Raw genomic sequence first — 21,629 nt, forward strand, 5'->3', positions numbered from 1 at the left:
AAGATAGGTAGAATATTTTGGCTTTTCTGCCTACAAAATGAACCTGAGATAAAATTTATGAAGCTGCTCTGCATTTCTAGTTTTCAAACATGAAATGAAGTAGTTTAATTTTTTCAAATTTCAAACCGTATCCAAATGAGAAAAATAGACTCAGTGAAGACAGACATTGTTACTCCTAAATTTAATTTCTTATAAAGCATCATCAACTGCCCCCACAAAATATTGGGGTACACAATAATTTAGAAAGCATTTTAAAATTACCAAATATAATGACTGTAGAAGGAAACTTCATTTAGTTTTTAATTGTAATCTCTCATTCTAACTGAATCTCGAAAAGCGGTGTTTTCTATCTACGTCTGCTGATATTGTACCTTCCAAGCCTATAGAGAGCTTCTGATTAATGAGCTTAGTAGCAATTCAGTGTTAATGAATTGAAGAGTATGTTATCATCCTCCATGTCACTAATCTGTTACCACAATAATACTGTGTATTAAACAACCACAATAACTCAGTAGCCTGTAATAAACATTTCTTTCTGCTCACAAGTCTACAGATTAGTTGAGCACTTCTACAGATCTTGGCAGACTTGATTTGAGAGTTTTTCAGGTCTTGGCTGGAGTTCACTCATGTGTTTGCAGGTCTGCTGGCTGGTGGCTGATCTAGGTGTCCTTGGCTAGGATGACTCAGCTCTGTTCTGCATGATCTTGGAGCTTTCAGTAGACTGGCTTTGTGGGAGTGGCATGCTTTCATGGAAGCATACAAGGCACCCTGAGGCCTTGGCTTAGAACTGAACATAGCATTTCCACTACATTCTTCAATCCAACTCAAGTCACAAACCCAACCCAGCTTCAAGGGCTGGAAGAAAGAGGCTCTGAATGAGGGTGGTTGCAGAATCATATTAAAAAAGGGCATGACTAGAGTTGGAGTAGAGAATGGGGGATGCTTTTGCAATCAGTCTGCCGTATCCCTTTTCATCTTTCTCCACCTGAATTGGCCAGATTTCTCTTGTTGTTTCCTAGGCAGTCTAGCAAGAAAGAGATCCTGGGTTTTAGCACCTACTGAAATGAGCAGTGCAGGTAATCCTTACGCAGAAATTTCTCTGCCAGAGAGAGGCCCTTTGGGAATTTCTGCCTGTGGTTGGTCATCTAGCCTTATCTACTTTGTTACCAAGAAGAAAGAAAAATCATGTCAGAAAATTGGTTTTTATGTGATGAGAGAAACAAATCAGTTACAGCTAAGTAAAATTTGAAGCATTTAACAGGAAAAAATTGAATGTTGCCATTTAATTTTCTGTGGATCCTGAAGAGTTACAGATGTTTGAATCAAATACAATGCATCTTCAGCTTCATTTGTAAAACTCTAAGATACTAGAGGGAGAAGGCGATGGCACCCCACTCCAATACTCTTGCCTAGAAAATCCCATGAACGGAGGAGCCTGGTAGGCTGTTATTAGAGTGCACACACACACACACACACACAAAGGTAGAACTAGAGTTGTGCTGTGCTCAGTCACTCACTCGTGTCCAGCTCTGCAATCCCATGGTCTTCAGCCTGGCAGAAGCCTCAGTCCATGATATTTTGTAGGCAAGAATACTGGAGTGGGTTGCTTGCCATTTCCTTCTCCAGAGGATGTACCCAGAACAGGGATAGATCCTGAGTCTTCTGCATTGGCAGACAGATATTTTACCACTGAGCCACTTGGAAAGCCCTTCAGAGCATCAAAATACCTTGATTGATCAGTTTTCTCTGTGCACCACCCTCTCCTCCCCACTAATGAACTCACTGCTTTGGTAAAATGTCCACCCAGGAAGGAATCATGATTCATGTGAATATACCTACTGATCTCAGAACAAGTCATTCCTCATGGTTATATGTGGGATATCTTGGTATTTGTAACATTTAATACAGTGCTTTACATGGGCTAGATATTCAAGAAGGTATCAATTGTATTTTAAGTATGGGAATGTTGATTTTCCCTCCCTTTCCTGTCTTTCCATTTCCAGGATTAGTAACTCGCCTTTTTGGTAGCAGCATTCAGGACAAGGATAGACAAGACTATTTGGAGTTGATAGAAATCCCAGACTCCTACTGTGGTCCTCGGCTGCAATTTCCTCTCACTTTTACTGACATTGATTTACTTATTGAGGCCTTCAAGCAACAACAGGCAAGTGGAAGCAGATACTGTCCTGATTCTTGTACATAACGTGTGTTCAATAACTATCTATTGAATGGACGAAAACACTACAGCAGAAATGCATTCCCTTGGGGAAAAAAACTTCACATTAAGTGAGTGCTACCCTCTGCTTTGTTTAACCCATTAAATAGAAGTTTCTTAAGGTACACAAAAACCTCCTTTCTGTCTGTAGGCTCACAGTATTTCCTTGTTCTTTTTCTGAGATGTAATTTGCATACTATAAAATTCACCATTTTAAAGTATATGATTCAGTGCTTTTTAGTATACTCACAAGATTGTGCAACAATCACTAATATAAAATTCCAAAACATTCTCTTCGCCTCCCAAAGAAGTGCCACACCCATTACCATTCCCTCCTCCTCCACTCCAGGCAATCACTGTTCTACTTTCTGTCTCTATGGATTTTTCTATTCCGAATGTTTCATACAAAAGGAATTATATGTTTCCTTTTGTATGTGGCTGCTTTCCCTTAGCATAATGTTTTTAAGGTTCATTCATGGCATAGTATGTTTCAGTACTCCTTTATTTTAATGTCTGGCTAATATTCTGTATTTTTTTTTGATAAATGATGCTTATCAAGTTGAGAAAGTTTCCTTCTATTCCTAGTCTTCTCAGTGGCTTTATCATGAAAAGGTGTTGGAATTTATCAAATGCTTTTTCTGCATCAGTGGAGATCATTGTGTATTTTTTCCCCCTTTTTTCTAGTAACACTGTGTATTACACTGATTAGTTTTCTTATGTTGAACCACCCTTATATTCCTGGAATAAATCCCACTTGGTCATCGTATATAATTCTTTAAAAATTCCGTTGGATTTGGTTTGCTAGTGTTTTGTTGAGGATTTTTACATTTTATTCGTAAGGGATATTGGTTTGTATTTTCTTTTCCTGTGATGTCTTTATCTGGCTTTGATATCAAGATAATACTGGCCTCATGGAATGACTCAGGAATTGCTTCCTACTCTTCTGTATTTTAGAAGAGTTTGAGAAGGATTGGTGTCACTTCTTTAAATGTTTTGTCGAGCTCACAAGTAAAGCTCTTGGGTCTTGCGCTTTATGATGACTGATTCAGTCTCTGCTTATTCTAGATGTGTTCAGATTTTGTGTTTCTTCTTGAGTAAGTCTTGATGATTTGTGTGTTTCCGGGAATTTGTCCCTTTCATCTTTTTAAGTTATCTCATTTGTTAGTATGCAATTGTTCATAGTATTCTCTTATAATTCTTTTTATTTCTTTTAGGTCAGTGGTAATGTCCCCATTTTCATTTCTGATTATAGTTATTTGCCTTTTCTCTCTTTCTTCTTGGCCAGTCTAGGTAAAATTTTCTCAACTTTGTAGCTCTTTTCAAAGAACCAACTTTTGGTTTTGTTGATTGTCTCTTTTATTTTTTGGTTCTCTATTTAATTATCTGCACTCTAGTTCTTCTTCTGCTGGCTTTCAGTTTAATTTGCTCTTCTTTTTCTAGCTCGTTAAGCATTAAGTTAGGCTTTCATTTGAGATTTTTCTTTGTTTTTGTAGGCATTTACAGCCATACATTTCTTGCTAAGCATTGTTTTCACTGTATCCCATAAGTTTTGGTATGTTATGTTTTCATTTTTGTTGATCTCAAAGTATTTTCTCATTTCCCTTGTGACTTCTTCTTTGACCCATCAGTTGTTCAAAAGTACGTTGTTTAATTTCCACATATTTGTGAATTTTCCAGTTTTCCTTCTGTTACTGATTTCTAGTTTCATTCCATTGTGGTCAGAGAAGATACTTTGTGTGATTTCAGTTTTTTAGAATGTATTGAGGCTTATTTTGTGGCCTAACATCTGGTCTGTCCTGGAGAATGTTCCATGTGCCCTTGTAAAGATGTGCAGTCTGCTGTTGTTGGGTGGAGTATTCTGTAGATGTCTCTTAGGATTAGTTGTGTGAGAAGTATCTGAAGTTTCTTTTCTTTTTTAGTTTTATTTATTATTACTTTTATTAATATTTTTATTTTTTTGGCCATACCATGCAGCATGTGGGATCTTAGTTCCCTGTCCAGTGATTGAACCTGTGCCCCTGAAGTAGAAGTGTGGAGTCTTAACCATTGGACCACCAGGGGAATCCCCTGAAATTTCTTTTCTTTTAGCCTGTGTTCATTTAGTGTTTTGATAAGGATTTCCTTAAACACCAAGAGCCATTAAGAAAGAAAGAAAGGGAGAGAGATAAAGGCCAGAGGAAGGAAGGAGAAAAGGGGAAAAGAAAGAAGGGAAGGAAGAAAAATCTAATCTCTGCAGACTGGCTCTGTGTTGATATACTACTCCTTTACCACTTAGCCTGACTGTTTACAAATCTATCATAGCCTTTACTTTATACTTAGTGTGTTAGTTGCTCAGTTGTGTCTCTTTGCAACCTCATGGACTGTACCTCTGTCCATGGAATTCTCCAGGCAAGAATACTGGAGTGGGTAGGCAGCGATTCTGTTCTCCAGAGGATCTTCTTGACCCAGGGATTGAACCTGGGACTCCTGCATTGCAGGGATATTCTTTACCGTCTGAGCCACCAGGTGATCCACTGAGCCATATTTAAGTTGCCTCTTTCTTGATTCAGCATTTCCTTGGTTGCTGTGAGCTTTGACTATTTTCCAAAGTTCTGATGAAGTTGGATCTGACTGGTTTGTTTGTTTGATCTGTTTTTTTGGCTTGATTTTTCAGTGTTTCTGCAGGGGGATGGGATCTTGGAACTACCTGCTCCATTAGTTTCTGACATCACCCCGAAACCATCACTTTGACCTTAAGGGCATACCCTAGGAATAAGAGTGAGTGAAAAGTACTGGCTCTGTAGGGTCTGAAGCAAAATTTTCAATCATCTAATTCCTAAAATTGAGATCATCCTGGACAGCTAATGCTCCTAGCCACTTGCCAAAAGAAAATATAAATCCTTTCTGTAAGAAAATAGGCTTCAAGTTATTTCTTCAAGTTTTCATATACAATATCCAGAATTTAATACAAGTGTTAACCAGGCATAGGAAGATGCAAGATTCATGCAAGAAAACAGGCAAACCACAAACAGTGCAAACAAACCTATAGAGTTTTTAGATAATGGCATTATCAGACTCAGACTTTAAAGTAAGTATGCTTAATATGCTCAAGGATATAAAAGATAAGACAAAATCCAAGCAGCTCTGAAAAGACAGACAGTTTTGATTTTATGAAAATGAAAAGATTGTATTGTTAAGGAAAGACAAAAAGATTCAACATAGTGTACAGTGTGTTCCCTTTTGTTAAACAAAATTAATAAACATTATATATATATATATATATAGGTTTTAAAAAATTAAGATAAAAGTCACATAACATAAAATTGATTTTTTTAAACCAATTTAAATGAAGTGTATGATGCATTGGTTTTTAGTATATTCCCAGTGTTGTACAACCATCACCATTTTCTAATTCCGGAACATTTCTAACATCCTCAAAACAAAGCCTGGTATCCATTAAGCAGTCACTTCCCATTCTCCCTTCTCCCTAGCCCCTGTCAACTACCAGTTTACTTTCTGTCTCTACAGATTTGCCTAATCTGGACATGTATATAAATGGATTCATATGTAGCGTTTTGTGCCTGGTGGCTTCTCCTTGGCATAATGTTTTCAAGGTTCATTCATACTGTAGCATGCATCAGTACCTCATTCCTATTTTTGGTTGAATAATATTCCTTTGTGTGAATATACCAGATGTTATTTAAGGAATTATGTGCTTATATATATGTTTACATATTCATATGTAATTATATTGATTTTTATAGGCTGGCAAGTACACAGAATATTTTTTGGAAAGATACTCCAAACAGTGGCTGTTTCTTGGGATAGGGAAAGGGGACTGATGTCTAGCAAAAAAAAAGAATTGCTTTTCATTGTTATGCTTCTTTTTGCTGTTTAAATTTGTATTTCAACTTTACAAAGAACTTTTCTTTTTCTTTAAAAACTAGTTGCTTTTTTTTTTTGGCCATGCTGTGCAGCTTGAGAGGGTGAATTCACACCCTCAGCAATGAAAGCGTGGAGTCCTAACCACTGGGCAGCCAGGGAATTCCCTAGTTACTTTTTAAGAAAGAAAATCCTTTAAAAGTACTGTTTTCCTCTCTCAGTGCCTTAAAAAGAATGTGAATATTTTATTTAAGTTGCCACTTAATCTGAACATATTTATAAGCATATAAACCAATATGAGTTAACTCTTTTGAGTAGTATTTAATATTGCAATTGTAAACACAATTAAAATGCAATTGAAAGAGAAGTACACTGGCTCTGTAGGGACTAATATAACCAATGTGATTTTAGACAATTGAAAAAGGACCCAGAAAAACTATTTTGATAATAGAAATTTTCTGTTGTTGCAATATATCCTCAGTGAATATTTGTTAATTTAACTTAAAACAACAACTGCCTTTTCAGGCAGCAATTACTCTTATTAATGCTACAAATGGTCCAAAAAGTCTACAGTGGCAAGCTAAGGTAACACTGAAGCCAGTTTTAGGAATCAGTAAATTAAATAAATGCCAATTCATATATCAGTAAATCATTTTATCAAAGTGTTTTGCCTGTTCCTTTAAAATGTGGCTAAAGGAAGGGTTACATTCAAGATTTGACTCACCCTGTCAAATTGAATAGATTTAAAAGGCATTGAATAGATTTAAAATGCTATTGTGGGGGGAATCCTTATCAATCCATTAGGTTTGGGAAGGCAGGAAATAGGGCTTGCTCCCTACTAATCAACATCCAGGGTCCCTTCTCTTTCTTTCTGATTCTCACGTTGCTTCAAATCATGCTTCCTGTTGTTGTTGTTTTTTAATTATTTGATCATGAAAATTCTCCAAACTTAAATATTTTTGATTAGAAAATAATTTCATTATTTTAATTGGAAACTTCAGGACACCATGAGATAGGATTGTTCCAAAGGGTTCCATCTGTCCTAAATCTGATACCCGAAGCATTATTGTTGTTATTTAGTCCCTAAGTTTTGTCCAGCTTATTGTGACCCCATAGACTGTAGCCCGCCAGACTCCTCTGTCCGTGGGATTCTCCAGGCAAGAATACTGGAGTGGGTTGCCATGCCCTCCTCCAGGGGATCTTTCCAACCCAGGAATCAAACCCCGCATCTCCTGCTTAGCAGGCAGATTCTTTACCACTGAGCCATCTAGGAAGCTCACCTAAAGCATTATCTGAACAGTATGTAGAAAACAACCTCTCTTAGCCTCCAAAAATCTAAACCAGTCAGTGCTGTCCAATAGAAATATAGTGTGATCCACATACATATTTAAAATCTTCTAGTAGTCAATATTCAGAGAAGGCAATGGCACCCCACTCCAGTACTCCTGCCTGGAAGATCCCATGGACGGAGAAGCCTGGAAGGCTGCAGTCCATGGGGTCGCTGAGGGTGGGACACGACTGAGCGACTTCACTTTAACTTTCACTCACGCATTGGAGAAGGAAATGGCAACCCACTCCAGTGTTCTGGCCTGGAGAATCCCAGGGACGGGGGAGCCTGGTGGGCTGCCGTTTATGGGGTCCCACAGAGTCGGACACGACTGTAGTGACTTAGTAGCAGCAGCAGTAGTCAATATTAGGCTTCCCTCATAGCTCAATAGGTAAAGAATCTGACTGCAATGCAGGAGACCCAGGTTCGATACCTGGGTCGGGAAGATCCCCTGGAGAAGGAAATGGCAACCCACTCCAGTATTCTTGCCTGGAGAATCCCATGGACAGAGGAGCCTGGCGGGCTATAGTCCATGGGGTTGCAAGTCAGACACGACTTAGCAACTAAACCACCAGTAGTCAATATTATAAAAGCGAAAAGAAAAAAGTGAAGTTAATTTTAATAATGTGTTTTATTTATTCCAACATGTAAAATTATCATTTTAGTATGTAATCGTATTAAAAGTTTTTAATGAGATATTTTACTTTTTTTATACTAAATCTTTAAAATACAGTGTGTATTTTGGGCTTATATTATGTCTTAGTTTTGGCTAGCCCCATTTCAAGTGGTCAGTAGCCCCATGTGACCAGTTTCTACTGCATTGGACAATACAGGTACAAACATTTCTGACCATAAAGTGGTATTCAGTTCAGTTCAATCACTCAATCGTGTCCGACTCTTTGTGACCCCATGAATTGCAGCATGCCAGGCCTCCCTGTCCATCACTAGCTCCCGGAGTTCACTCAAACTCATGTCCATCAAGTCAGGTGATGCCATCCAGCCATCTCATCCTCTGTTGTCCCCTTCTCCTCCTGCCCCTAATCCCTCCCAGCATCAGAGTCTTTTCCAATGAGTCAACTCTTCACATCAGGTGGCCAAAGTATTGGGGTTTCAGCTTTAGCATCAGTCCTTCCAAAGAACACCCAGGACTGATCTCCTTTAGAATGGACTGGTTGGATCTCCTTGCAGTCCAAGGGACTCTCAAGAGTCTTCTCCGACACCACAGTTCAAAGGCCTCAATTCTTTGGCGCTCAGCTTTCTTCACAGTCCAACTCTCACATCCATACATGACCACTGGAAAAACCTAAGTTTGTATCAGCTACATCATTTTTTGGATTATGTATTTGGAATATTTCATAATTAAAAAAGAGAATGATATAACAAAAAAACAAAAAGCCTGAAGGAGAAAACCCAGTAAATCTGTCCAAAACAATGCTGTCATCAACACTAACTGGAGGAGACCAAGGAATGAATAGTCATTACAGGAGATAATTGGAATTGTTTACTTGACTTTGCAGTATGTTTTACACTTAGACTTGTATATAAATGTGCTTGCTGGCCTATACCCTCACATCTGTGTACGGAATACCGAGCCACAGCAGGGACACCTGGCTCAGGAGTCCCTTGAGGCTTTTCTGGCTGCCTTGTGAGATCTCCTAACCCAGCCCCCCACCTAGCTCCCAGCCTGAGCTGCATAGAAATGCAAAGCTGCACAGAAATGCAAAGAAGCCCCTCTTGTCCAATCTTTCTCTCCCTCTCTTTCTTTCTCCTTCTCTCTCCTTTTCTTTTAATTTTTATTTATGTTTTTGCCTGCTAATTTATTAGGCCAGTGGAGTCTCCTTTTTTCCCTACCTCTCTTGGGTTCTAAGGACCAAGAATCATCAGAAATGTTTTGTGAATGGGTGATGTCTATTAAGAACATGAGACTATAGACATGCTAGGAACCTTTCGTTCATTCAGCTTACAAATCTCTGCTGCTGCTGCTACTAAGTCGCTTCAGTCGTGTCCGACTCTGTGCGACCCCAGAGACGGCAGCCCACCAGGCTCCCCCGTCCCTGGGATTCTCCAAGCAAGAGCACTGGAGTGGGTTGCCATTTCCTTCTCCAGTGCATGAAAGTGAAAAGTGAAAGTGAAGTTGCTCAGTTGTGTCCGACTCCTAGCAACCCCATGGACTGCAGCCCACCAGGCTCTTCCATCCGTGGGATTTGCCCGGCAAGAGTACTGGAGTGGGGTGCCATTGCCTTCTCCGTACAAATCTCTAGTGAGGGCTTATTATGTGCCAGATACTGTGCCAGGATAAATACATTGCTTTCTGTGCACTCATGCCTTTCTTTCTACTTCATTATATCTATTTCCTCTTCATCCTCAGATACTTCATGCTTATTATGTCTTAGAGGTGCTGTTTGAAACCAAGAAAGTCCTACAGCAAATGCCGAATTTTACTCATACAAACACATCTCCATCCAAAGAGATAACAATTTGTGGTAAGTTTCAGGGCCGAGTTGCCAGATTAATATTTAGGAGCCTCTTGGTTCTACATCATCGGCCTAACTTGAAAACTGTGTAAACTGGACTGTATTAAGGGAAAGTGTTAATATAGAGTTATCTATCATGATAATACTGTTCCCCATCTTGTCTTTGTTTTGCATACCAGCTGGCAGGAATTAATTATGTGAGAAATTAAAGAACTCTTAGCTTTTTATAAAGGCAGGCAGCATTTTAGTACAGAAAACTACCCATGGGTGGAATAAGCGTCCTTTGCTCTCCATCTAGCTATCATTATCTTTGTTCCATGTTGCTTTTTCTAGATAGGCCTCTGCATGCCACTTCTGCTGGGAAGGGAAAAGCCCAAGGCAGGGTGGAGATGAAACTCTCCTCTTCCCTTGGCTGCTGTTTGATATTTTTCATCTGGTCTCTGCAGCTTTTAGAAGAGTGAGAATGTCCCAGAAATCTTTTCCTTGTTCTTCTAAATAACAGGAGCTGAGATTTTGTTATCATATAGGCCAGCCTGGCAGGATATTGCTTCAGGAAGCAGTACACATTGAAATTCATCACAGTTGGTGCTCAGCATGCTTGCAACTGTCTGAGAATGGAGTTTGTGGAAGGAACAGCAATTCTCTTAACTTCTAATTAAGCCTTTAGGTTACAACACAGTGATTGTTATTTTCCAAATCAATTTTTAGCCCATGTTTCTTTTACTCTGGCAGGTAGAATGGATTTGACAATCTAATTCAACCATTTCCATTTCTAGCATCTGATAGTGGTGACAGAGACTTGATGTAGCAGTATACACTCCATGTCATGCCCAGACTCAGGCTTTTGAAGAGTCCTTAATGGTTCAGTTTCAACCTGATCAGGCTACCACATCTCTGCCTACCAGATGATGCATCTCAGCCTACCAGATGATGCATCTCAGCAGTGGGGACCTTTTATTCAAGACCTCATTGGCTTTTACTTTCCATGCAGATAAAGAATTTGGAGTTATGAGGCTCAGGAAGCCAGGCGAACCAATGAAGCCTGTGGAGCCAGGGCAAGATTTGTTCTCAAAGTGTAATATAATAAGCCAAACAGAGACTGTGATCTGCTCCTGTATGTTTCTAGTACACCTCCAGTTGCCATTGGAGACTTGTCTTTGCATAGAAGGATTTAGAAGAAGACATGAATTAATTAGAGGGCATGTAAATTCTAGAATCACAAAATGTAAGGACTGAATGGTTCTTACAGAGGTCAGCTGATCTATCCCTTGTTCTTAAGGATAAAATTGAGACCCAGAAATGGTATTGCCTTCCGTACATTTCTATGTAATAACTTTCCCCTTCTCTCCTCCCCAGCTCACTCAGCTGGTTAGTGGCAGAGTCAGAATTTCAGATCTTTTGCATCCCAGGTTAGAGCCAGTCCCATATCTGCTATCCCAGTCCCATTATGCACCACTCTGACTGGTGTTTCATTTTCCATCACCAGACAGAGATTAGGGAATGGATTGATTGGACAGTTACATTTTTTAAAAGATACATCTTGGGCATTTATTAATATTTCCAGACTTTTTCCCACATAGCACCATTGGTAGAAGGAAAAGCCAGGCTCATACATTTCCATAGCATAGGAATTTTCATTAAATTGTCTTTAATAGCCCCATTGAACCTAGAAAAATTTGGCCATCATTTAAAATCGGGGCCACATTTTCAAAACCATCCTCTGTTTAAGACAGTATTAGGAAAGAGAGAGAAATTATGATGAACCTTTACCATTGTTTTAATTTCCAGATGCAGTTTTTTACATGGACATCTAAACATGCTGCATGGTTCTTAATGGGCATGAAGTAGAGGTGTTTTAGTCTACATTTATATTATGAAAGTTAACCATGTATGTACTTATATTTTTATATGCAGTGAAAATATCTTTCTGTGGCTTTTACATGATATATTGAGTGTTATCTTTTGCTGTCCAGCTAGAAGTTGGTTATATCTTTATAACCTCAACTATTAATATGTTGAAACCAATTCATTTATTAGCTTGCTAGCTACATTTCTGACTATCCAAAGCTTTGAAAGACAAGTCATCCTGAAGAGAATTAGGAAAACAAAATAATTAAAAATAAATATTTAACTAATAGGTAAAGTTCTTCCATTTTTATTTCCTTAGATTTGGAGTGAGAGCAATGAGATTTAAGTATGCAGTAGTATTAATACGCTCTCAATATTCTTCTTGTTCAGTCGCTAAGTCATGTCCGACTCTTTGTGACGCCATGGACTGCAGCACGTCAGGCTTCCCTGTCCCTCACTATCTCCCAGAGACCTGGGATACTGGGATCCTTGGGATCTGCCCTGAACTAAGATCCACTCATCTCTGCAGTCCTATTTTAAGGCTGCTCTCCTTAAATAGGAGCTATTGGAAGTTTCTAATGTGAAATTGGAAACAATTTAAAAGTCACATGTTTTCCAAACTACATTTTTCTATTGGACACAATTTTGAAAGGTCCTAAAGTTACAATGAATCCAGTGAATCTCTTGATTTCCATATTGCTGAAAGCTCCAGAAATGGCTTTTGCTGACTGGTAAATGTCCCAGTGACCAGTGCTATCCTTGCCTTGCTGATCACGGAAAAGTTTCAGGGTCTCTGTAGGATCCAGTGGCAACAGCACATAGTACTGAACATGAAGAACAGCAGCAGCAACCCCTCTGGACATTCCTGTAGCTCTTCATGGTCTCTGGAGCATCTTGGCAGCCATCATCTCCCCATGTCCCCCTGAGGTGGGTGGAGAAGTTTGTATTATCCTCACTTTGCTGATGAGAAGACTGAAGCTCAAAGTGGTGGGTCCTTTTCTAGGTTACCCAGCAAGAAACAGTATCAAGGTGTCAAAAACAGCTCTCCAGAACTTTCTTCTACAGTAGCCCATATGAAGTGCCTACTTTTGGCCATATGAGTACATTTTGGCCAAGATCTTTAACGTGGGTGACTTTAACCACGAGGGATGTTCTAGATGAGGGCTTGACAAGCTTTTCTCTAAGGAACAGGATGATAAACATTTTGGCTTTGTAAACCATGTGGTCTCTGTGGCCAACTACTCAGCTCTGCCCTAGTAGCTCAAAAGCAGCCCTACACAATATGTAAATGAGTTGAGTTCAGTTGCTTAGTCATGTCCAACTCTGTGACCCCATGGATTGCAGCATGCCAGGACTTCCTGTCCATCACCAACTCCCAGAGCTTGCTCAAACTCAAGTCTATTAAGTCGGTGATGCCATCCAACCATCCCATTCTCTGTCGTCCCCTTCTCTCACTCAATCTCTCCCAGCATCAGAGTCTTTTCCAGTGGGTCAGCTCTTTACATCAGGTGGCCAAAGGATTCAGCTTTAGCATCAATCCTTCCAATGAATATTCGGGATTGATTTCCTTTAAGATTGACTGGTTTGATCTCCTTGCTCAATATTAATATTGTAGTCATTTTATAAATAAGTGCTGGTGATGTTGTATTTTAATTTTGTTACTCCCATAATAATTAGACTCACCTCTTGTATATGTTTGGTTAATTTTGTTTGTAGCATTTTTAAACAAACTGGGGAAAAGTATTCCTAAATTAAATTACATTTGGTAATAAAGTTGGATATAAGGAATAAAAATTTATGATCAGAGCTTATGAAAGACAAATATTTACCTAGAAATAGTTATCCAAATAGGGCTCTTGAATATTCACATATTTGCTCTTGTTTTTAAATTAATGACTTCATATATTTACATGATTTCTTGAGTTTTATAAAGCAATGCCTTCATTTTTATTTTTGCTAATAGTCTCATTAAGAGAATGTCAAATATCTACTCACAACTTTTAAGTTTCAGGTTCTACTGCATATTCTTGAAACCATGGCTTTAAAAAGCTGTGCATTTAGCAATTGAACTTAATTATTGAATGCCTACTATGCAGCAGGTACTATAGGAGGCTTTTAGGGGTTTAATGATAAGTAATATTGCTGTTCTCCTAGAGATTCTCCTAGTGTAGGCAGTAGAGTACAGTACAGTTTTGAAGTGAGATAAAGTTGAGTTTGAATTCCAGCTCTGCTACTTGGTAGCTAGGCAACTTTGTAAGCTACTTAACTACTCTGAGCCTCATTTATAAAATGAATATGGTGAAAACAATACCCATCTCATAGAGTGGTTATCAGTTCAGTTCAGTCACTCAGTCGTGTCCGACTCTTTGCGACCCCATGGACTGCAGCAGGCCAGGCTTCCCTGTCCTTCACCATCTCCCAGAACTTACTCAAACTCATGTCCATCGAGTCAGTGATGCCATCCAACCATCTTATCCTTTGTTGTCCCCTTCTCCTCTCACCTTCAATCTTTCCCAGCATCAGGGTCTTTTCCAATGAGTTGGTTCTTCGCATCAGGTGGCCAAAGTATTGGAGTTTCAGCTTCAACATCAGTCCTTCCAATGAATATTCAGGGCTGATTTCTTTTAGGATTGATTGGCTTGATCTCCTTGCAGTCCAAGGGACTCTCAAGAGTCTTCTCCAACACCACAGTTCAAAAGCATCAATTCTTTGGCGCTCAGCTTTCTTTGTAGTCCAATTCTCACATCCATACTTGACTAGTGGTTAGTGGTTTTAGGATTGAACAAGATAGTTCATGTAAACCCTTAGTTTGGCACTTGGCATGGAGTGAGCTAAGCACAGCATAAATGGCAGAAATGAATAGGAAATCGTGACATTGGATGCTTCCCCCAATAGGAAAAGGGATGAAGTTTCCACAGGGTGCTATGGAAACAAACCATCTGTTGAATTAATATCATCATAGGATAACAACCCAATGTCCTGAGAATGCTTGGCATAATCAGCAGTATTTCAGGTTTTAAATTCTTTTGTACAAAGGGCATTTTCTTGTTTCCTCCTGAATACTTATTTTTTTTTCATTTCATTTTCAGGTGATTTGCATGGGAAGCTAGATGACCTTTTTCTGATCTTCTATAAGGTAAATTATTGTTTTGCTAAATATTTATTTACATTTTTGTTGGGGGAAGGCAGGGCTACAGCAGATAACAGTATTTGTTTTATTAGGGATATGTACAAATACAGATGTAATGGGATATTTTTTATTCAAGAAGTTGAAAGTTTTTTTGTTGTTTTTTTTTCCCCACAAAAAGAATTAAAGATTTGAGTCTCTATTTAATATTATTATTATCTGTAGATCCATTAAGATTTGTGCCTGATGGTATTTATGTTCTTTATTACTTTGTAAATGCGTAGATGACACGGGATGGAGAGGGGAGCAGTCTTTTAATTTTATTGTTATTTTGTTCAGAAGTGAGCAGGCCACAGCAGTCTTCTCCTACAGTGTGCACTAATTGTGCATGAAAGGAGTCCCCCATAGAAAGTTCCAGACTGCTCTCTTCTCCACCCTGATTCACCATTGCTGGGCTCAGCTGCTCTTCCAATGCTGTGACTCCTTTTCGTTTGAGTGTTGTTTGTGGAAACCTGCACAGAGGGCACAAAGCAGCTTGGCTGGCATGGAGTTTCTGTGCATCTCTTTGACTGAATTCATTTCTCTCTCTGAGCTAGCACTGCAACCTAAATATTTGCTTATGGGATGATTAGATATAGAAAATTGATCCTGAGGTAACTTCTACCTTTAGAGTTGCACCCCCTTCGTCTTTCTTTTTGATCAGAACGTCTTCCCCACAAGATAGCATGTTGAATAATTGGCCACAGCATAGGTATCTCAAATGGCCTGAAAGAAAATATATTCTCATTATTATAATGGGAAATCAGTTTTACTCTTTGGGGACTGTGAGAGCTTGAGTAAGCTGCATAACCTCCATGACCCTTAATTCCTTTTTTGGCTGCAATATATTCTTTTAATATTATTGAAATATAGTTGGTTTACAATATTGTTTTCAGGTGTACAGGGAAGTGACGCATATATATATATATGTTTATGTATATACGTGTGTGTGTATATATGTGTGTGTATTCAGTTGCTCAGTCATGTCTGACTCTTTGCGACCCCATGAACTGTAGCTAGCCAGGCTTCTCTGTCCAAGGAATTTTCCAAGCAAGAATACTGGGGTGGGTTGCCATTTCCTACTCCAGGGGATCTTCCTGACCCAGGGATCGAACCTGAGTCTCTTGCATTTCCTGCATTGGCAGGCAGATTCTTTGCCACTGTGCCACCTGGGAAGCCCATGTGTGTGTATATATATTTATCAGGGAGCAGGCTTACTGGGGTGAAGACCCAGGAAGTAGGATGGTTGAGAAGTTGCGAGGAGTGTAGTCCTAGGAGATGAGTGGGTCCAAGGTGGAATCCAGAATGTCGGTGGTTGAAGTGAGTGAAAGAGAATATTGGAGATGAGGAGATCAAGCACGTGAAGAGTAGGTGTGGTGAGTGACTTGGCCACAGGCGTGAGAGATGAAAGCAGGAGAGGAAGTTTAGTCAGAGCCTAGAAGGATGAGAAGCTTTTATCCAAGGCTGGCAAAGTGTTGGTCTGTTGGTGGACCTATGGAGCAGGTGAACCCTCTCCAGCTCCTGACCCCGAGGTCTCCATCCTGGGGAGGAATGGGTCCTTTGCTTCCAGAGGCCTGCAGGAGTCAGGAGTCCAGCGCTGTCCCTAAGGGAGGCCCAGATTTCCAGAGGGATGTCTTGCTGAATGAGTTCAAGGCAGAAGGGAGTTCATTTACACAGTTTGAGGAATGGGATTTGTTTAAATCTACACATAGCACCATATAAATGTTCAGAAGTGCAGTCTTGTTATTTTTGACAATTATAATCTGAGGATGGAGGAGAGGTGAAGGTATGTGGGTAATAACCACAGCAGAAAATCTGGAGGTTTGGGAGAAATACAGAAAAGGGAAAATAGTTGAGTAAATTAAATGGGAAAAGTGACTTCCTAGGCAATTAGAAAAGAAAATTTCTCAAGAGATAGTTGAAGATACTAAGGTGTGATCAGGGAAGGGACACTGGAGTAGACAGACACGAGAAGAGGATGTTTCTTTAATTCCATTGGCAAAACTAAATGGAATATATAAAACTGGAAAGTTCTAATGTAAAGACTGAACAGGAGGAGGTGGGTGGTAAGAAGTACTATAAAAAGGACTTAAGGTGAAATTATAGCATTCATATGAAAACAAGAAATATTTTGAGAGTTAACCAATGATGGTGTTCAGGAAGTGGGAATTGAGAGCCCAGTGATGAAAGAGTAAAGCTCTCTTATTTGGGATAGATTTGAGCAGAGGGAGGTGAGAGGGATGTTTGGAAAGAAGATGTTTGGAAAGTAGAGCCATGAGTTAGAATTTTAACAGACTTGCGTGAGGAGCAGATAAAATGTACCTTGGACATGGAATAAACTGCATACACCAGAATCTTGAAATTGCCTGGTTTAAAAAAGATAGCTAAGGGAAGAGCCAGTGATGACAGCAGGCTTCCATCTTAAGAACTGAAAAGATGATGCAGTTAATGGTGTCTGAGAAGGGAGAGTGACCTGGTGGCCTTTCGAGGATGGTGAGACACTTAGCTTGTGGGTAAGGAGTGTGCTAAGTTAGAGGCCAAGGAAGGAATGGGCAGGACACAGACACATCTCAGGAAGCTATGCTGTACGATGATCTGTAACTTATGACAGTCAGCAATTTGCCTTTTCTGTCTTACTTTTTATTCAAAGTTTAAATGAGTAATGGTGGTAGATTGCACAAGTAGCTGCTGCTGCTGCTAAGTCGCTTTAGTCGTGTCCACCTCTGTGCGACCCCAGAGACGGCAGCCCACTAGGCTCCCCCATCCCTGGGATTCTCCAGGCAACAACACTGGAGTGGGTTGCCATTTCCTTCTCCAATGCATGAGAGTGAAAAGTGAAAGTGAAGTCGCTCAGTCGTATCCAACTCTTAGCGACCCCACGGACTGTAGCCTGCCAGGCTTCTCCGTCCATGGGGTTTTCCAGGCAAGAGTACTGGAGTGGGGTGCCATTGGCCTTCTCTATGTACAAGTAGAGTGGGGTCTAAAACCATGAACAGAAATTGTTCTGGGTGCGTTTCTACCTGAATACAAAGGATGGTGATATCCACCCGTCCAAAGAACAAACTCTCGTCTACGGTCCCAAGTCCAGAATTAAGTAAAAAGGGTCTCTGAACTCTTGAAATCACTGTCAGAAATCCAATGAACTTTGCTCACAGGACGAGCCCTAGGCCCTTACTCAATGCCCAATGACCATATATCTGTAAAACCTTATCTGACGCATTATTCCTGTAAGTTTGCCTGTCGGGTTACCCACGCTGCCACAGATTAGGGAGTGAGAGGGGAAAGAAAAAGTGAGATAGAATGAGAACGATGAAAAGTAAAATTCTTTCTGACAGTACGAGGAGATCTAAAACTATCAAAATGAGGTAGAAATGAAGCAGTAACATTAAGTGTTATGGGGTTGTGTGTGTCAGGGAGAGCTCCGTCCTGAGCTCTTCTGAGGGGATGTGCCTAAGGGGATGCTTAGATTGATGAACCTGCATGGTCAAGAAAGTTTGAGGTTCTATGGTGTACGCTCTGTTAAGAAGTAAAGAGACCAAATGGCCCATTTTCAGAACTCTTAGCCAGAATGGTTAAGTAATTTAAAAAAGTATTTTAGCTTTTAAAGGAATAAACTTCATTGATCTGGAAAATTCGTTTCAGCAGTGCTGCAATATGAGGAGTGTTGTTGGTTCTTAGGTACAAGAAGATGAGAGAGCATGAAAAAAAGAAAGATTAGGTGAGGGAAGAGTAATAGGCCAGGAAAGGAGATGAGGAAAGGAAAAACACCTTAAAAATGAGGAGAGGGGTGGAGAGTGGTGGGTTTCTCTCGTGGCATCAGATACAGAGCTTGCCTGCACGGGGATTACAGCAAGCGCTCACTGTGACCACAGCAGTCACTTGATTGCTTCAGGAAAAGGTAGTTGCTGTGATGGTGACTGATTCTTGTTACTCAGTGCATCAGCAATGTGTTCAATCCCAGTGATAGGTAATACCTGCATGTGGCGCTCTCCTCTGGTTCATTCATGGGCGCACACAGGATTAAGGCACCTCAGTGTAAGCCATGGGCTCACTCTCTTCTTTCTAGAAGCAGCTAGTGACCAGGCTTTAACTCATCCTTATTTAACTTATTATTTAGTTTATTAAAAGTACTTTAGTATTAATTAATTAAAATTGGTTTATTTTATTTAATTTCTAGTTGAACTTGAATTTTAGGGAATAGTTTGAAAACTGTATCCCGTGGGAGATTTTTTAAGCTGTAAGTGGCCAAAGCTTATACTGTGATCTAACTTTTTTCTTTCCATCAACCTAAAAGAGAAACCAGGAAAAACTCAGGCTTTGAATTAAGGCATAATTGTAATTCATCTTTCAGTTGGTGTTTTGCTAGACAGTTTCTCCCTCATCATTTCTTTTTTGTAGGATACAGTGAGTAGGCTTCAGGGCTGGGGCTGGTCCAAGGCCAACCCAGGGCATAGCCTGAGAGGGAGAGTTACAATGTAGGGTCCCTGAGATGCCTTGCCATGTTACTCTTTTCATCCAAATGACTGGTTCAGTTTAAAACTTCTATTTGTTACAACTGATCATATGCAGAAGTGCATCTGTCCACTAATTTATTCATTCAGTAAACTTTTATCTAGTCCCGACAGTGTTCAAAGCCCTGCGTAAAAACTGTGGGCAGATACAAAGATAAGTATAAATTTCATTCATTTCACATATATTTATTAAATACCCATTATAAATGAGATACTCTGCTATGTTGGTGATACAGTGTGACTAAGATACAGCTTTTGGCCCCTAAGGCATCACAGCTTAGTGGGGTAGGTCAACCAATAAAAAGACAAGATAGTTCAGGGTAGGACATGTTATAATTGGGGTATGCAAGGTTCCAAGGAAGCACATTGGAAGGGCACCTAAGTTGTGGGAGACTTTCTGGATGAGGTAACATTAAGACTATCCCTTCAAAGAGTTTTAGTAATTTAGAAAGTGCCTGATTATGAAGGAAAGTTTTGAAGAATCAGAAAAGATTAATCCCACACCCTTTTTGTGGTGTGCTGCAATAAATGATGGAATTTGTACAAGTGATCATTTTTGTTTTGACATTTTTAGTTTCTTTAATATTTGGTTATCCTTACAAATTGTACCATTTACCACCTTAAGACTAAGCTAGACAGTTTCAGCTCACAATCCTATCTAGGTTTGTAAGGAATTCCTTTGAGTGCCATATGATTAACTATGACACACCTTTACTAAAAGAGTATCTCAACTTTATATGGCTTTGGATATCATCAAGTGAACACATTTTCATGGCATTAGTTGTTGTTCAGTCGCTAAGTTGTGTCTGACTCTTTGCAACCCCGTGGACTGCAGCACGCCAGGCTTCCTTGTCCTTCACTAACTCCCAGAGTTTGCTCAGACTCATCTCCATTGACTCAGTGATGCCATCCAACCATCTCATCTTCTGTCACCCCCTTCTCCTCCTGCCCTCTGTCTTTCCTAGCATCAAACTCTTTAGCAGTGAGTCAGCTTTTCACGTCAGGTGACCATAGTATTGGAGCTTCAGTATATATCCTTCTAATGAATATTCAGTGTTGATTTCCTTTAGGATTGACTGGTTTGATCTTCTTGCAGTCCAACGGACTCTCAAGAGTCTTCTCCAGCACCACAATTCCAAAGCATCAATTCTTTGTCATTCAGCCTTCTTTATGATCCAGCTCTCACATCCGTACATGACTACTGGAAAAACCATAGCTTTGACTATACCGACCTTTGTTGGCAAAGTGATGTCTCTTTTTTTTAATATGCTGTCTAGATTTGTCATAGCTTTTCTTCCAAGGGGTAAGCGTCTTCTAATTTCATGGCTACAGTCACCATCCATAGTGATTTTGGAGCCTAAGAAAATAAAATCTGTCACTGTTTCCACTGGCATTAGTTAGGTCCTATTTTTAGACTTTATTTCCTGAAAAGGTTAATTTTAATCAGCCACTCTTGCTGAATTGAAGTGACCAATTTGGAATTCTTCATTCAGAACTTTAGCCTTGCTAAAATTACCAGACATTTTTCCTCATTGAATAGAAAGCTGGAAATTTTAGACTAAGTATTGGCAAGTTAGTTTGTTAAATTGATGCTGTCTGTGGAGACCTCCTGCAGTTGAAAGAGAGGTGCACATGGACAGAGAGAAGCTAATTACTTCTCAACCCTGTGGGTGTCATACTGATGTTGTCTGTGGGAGCCACACAGCCTTTTCTTTCTCTCTTCCCCACCATCCTCCATCCCACCCCTTATGACCCAAATTTGCCAGCTGTGAAGGTCATTAAATATTTTCTTTTTTCTCTGTTGCTGATATGCTTCCTACTGCCACAGCAGTCAATTCTTTACCCTTTAAAATTAAGACAGTATGTTACAATCAGAACAGATCTCTTAAATAGAGTTTGCTAACAAAATAAAAATTAAAGTAATGTGGAGTTGGGGTCCAGAGGTTATTTGATGTGCTTTGGGAAAATGTCCAAAAAATTTGCAGTTACTTCTAGATGTCTTATGTAAAATATATCAGAGGGAAATAAGACTCTTAATCTCTACTCAACTTAGTTTTGTGGTCTGCTGCCTTTCCCCCTGAAGGTCATCTGATGCTGTGCAGAGTCGTAGTTAACCCTGGGTTTTCTATATTTGTCAACTGTATTACCATAACATAGGTGGTTTGTTGTGTATCAACTGTGGAATAAGCCAGAGAGTTTGCTTTACTGGAACTGAGTGAAGGATGGG

General features: G+C 39.7%; 1 protein-coding gene across 35 annotated transcripts in view; it reads left to right on the forward strand.

Moving 5' to 3' along the window:
- Window positions 1–21,629, forward strand: part of PPEF1 (protein phosphatase with EF-hand domain 1) — a 147,528-nt gene that overhangs the window by 79,175 nt on the left and 46,724 nt on the right. For 20 of the 35 annotated variants that reach the window (XM_070289812.1, XM_070289817.1, XM_070289814.1 and 17 more), the window contains 3 exons: window positions 2,004–2,164; window positions 9,772–9,886; window positions 14,815–14,861. In XM_070289812.1, coding sequence (XP_070145913.1) covers window positions 2,004–2,164; window positions 9,772–9,886; window positions 14,815–14,861 — 323 coding nt within the window. The remainder of the gene's footprint in view (window positions 1–2,003; window positions 2,165–9,771; window positions 9,887–14,814; window positions 14,862–21,629) is intronic. The other 15 variants (XM_070289833.1, XM_070289834.1, XM_070289841.1 and 12 more) reach the window with 2 other exon arrangements.

This window comes from Ovis canadensis, chromosome X (genome assembly GCF_042477335.2).
Source record: "Ovis canadensis isolate MfBH-ARS-UI-01 breed Bighorn chromosome X, ARS-UI_OviCan_v2, whole genome shotgun sequence".
NCBI classification, from domain to species: Eukaryota; Metazoa; Chordata; class Mammalia; order Artiodactyla; family Bovidae; genus Ovis; species Ovis canadensis.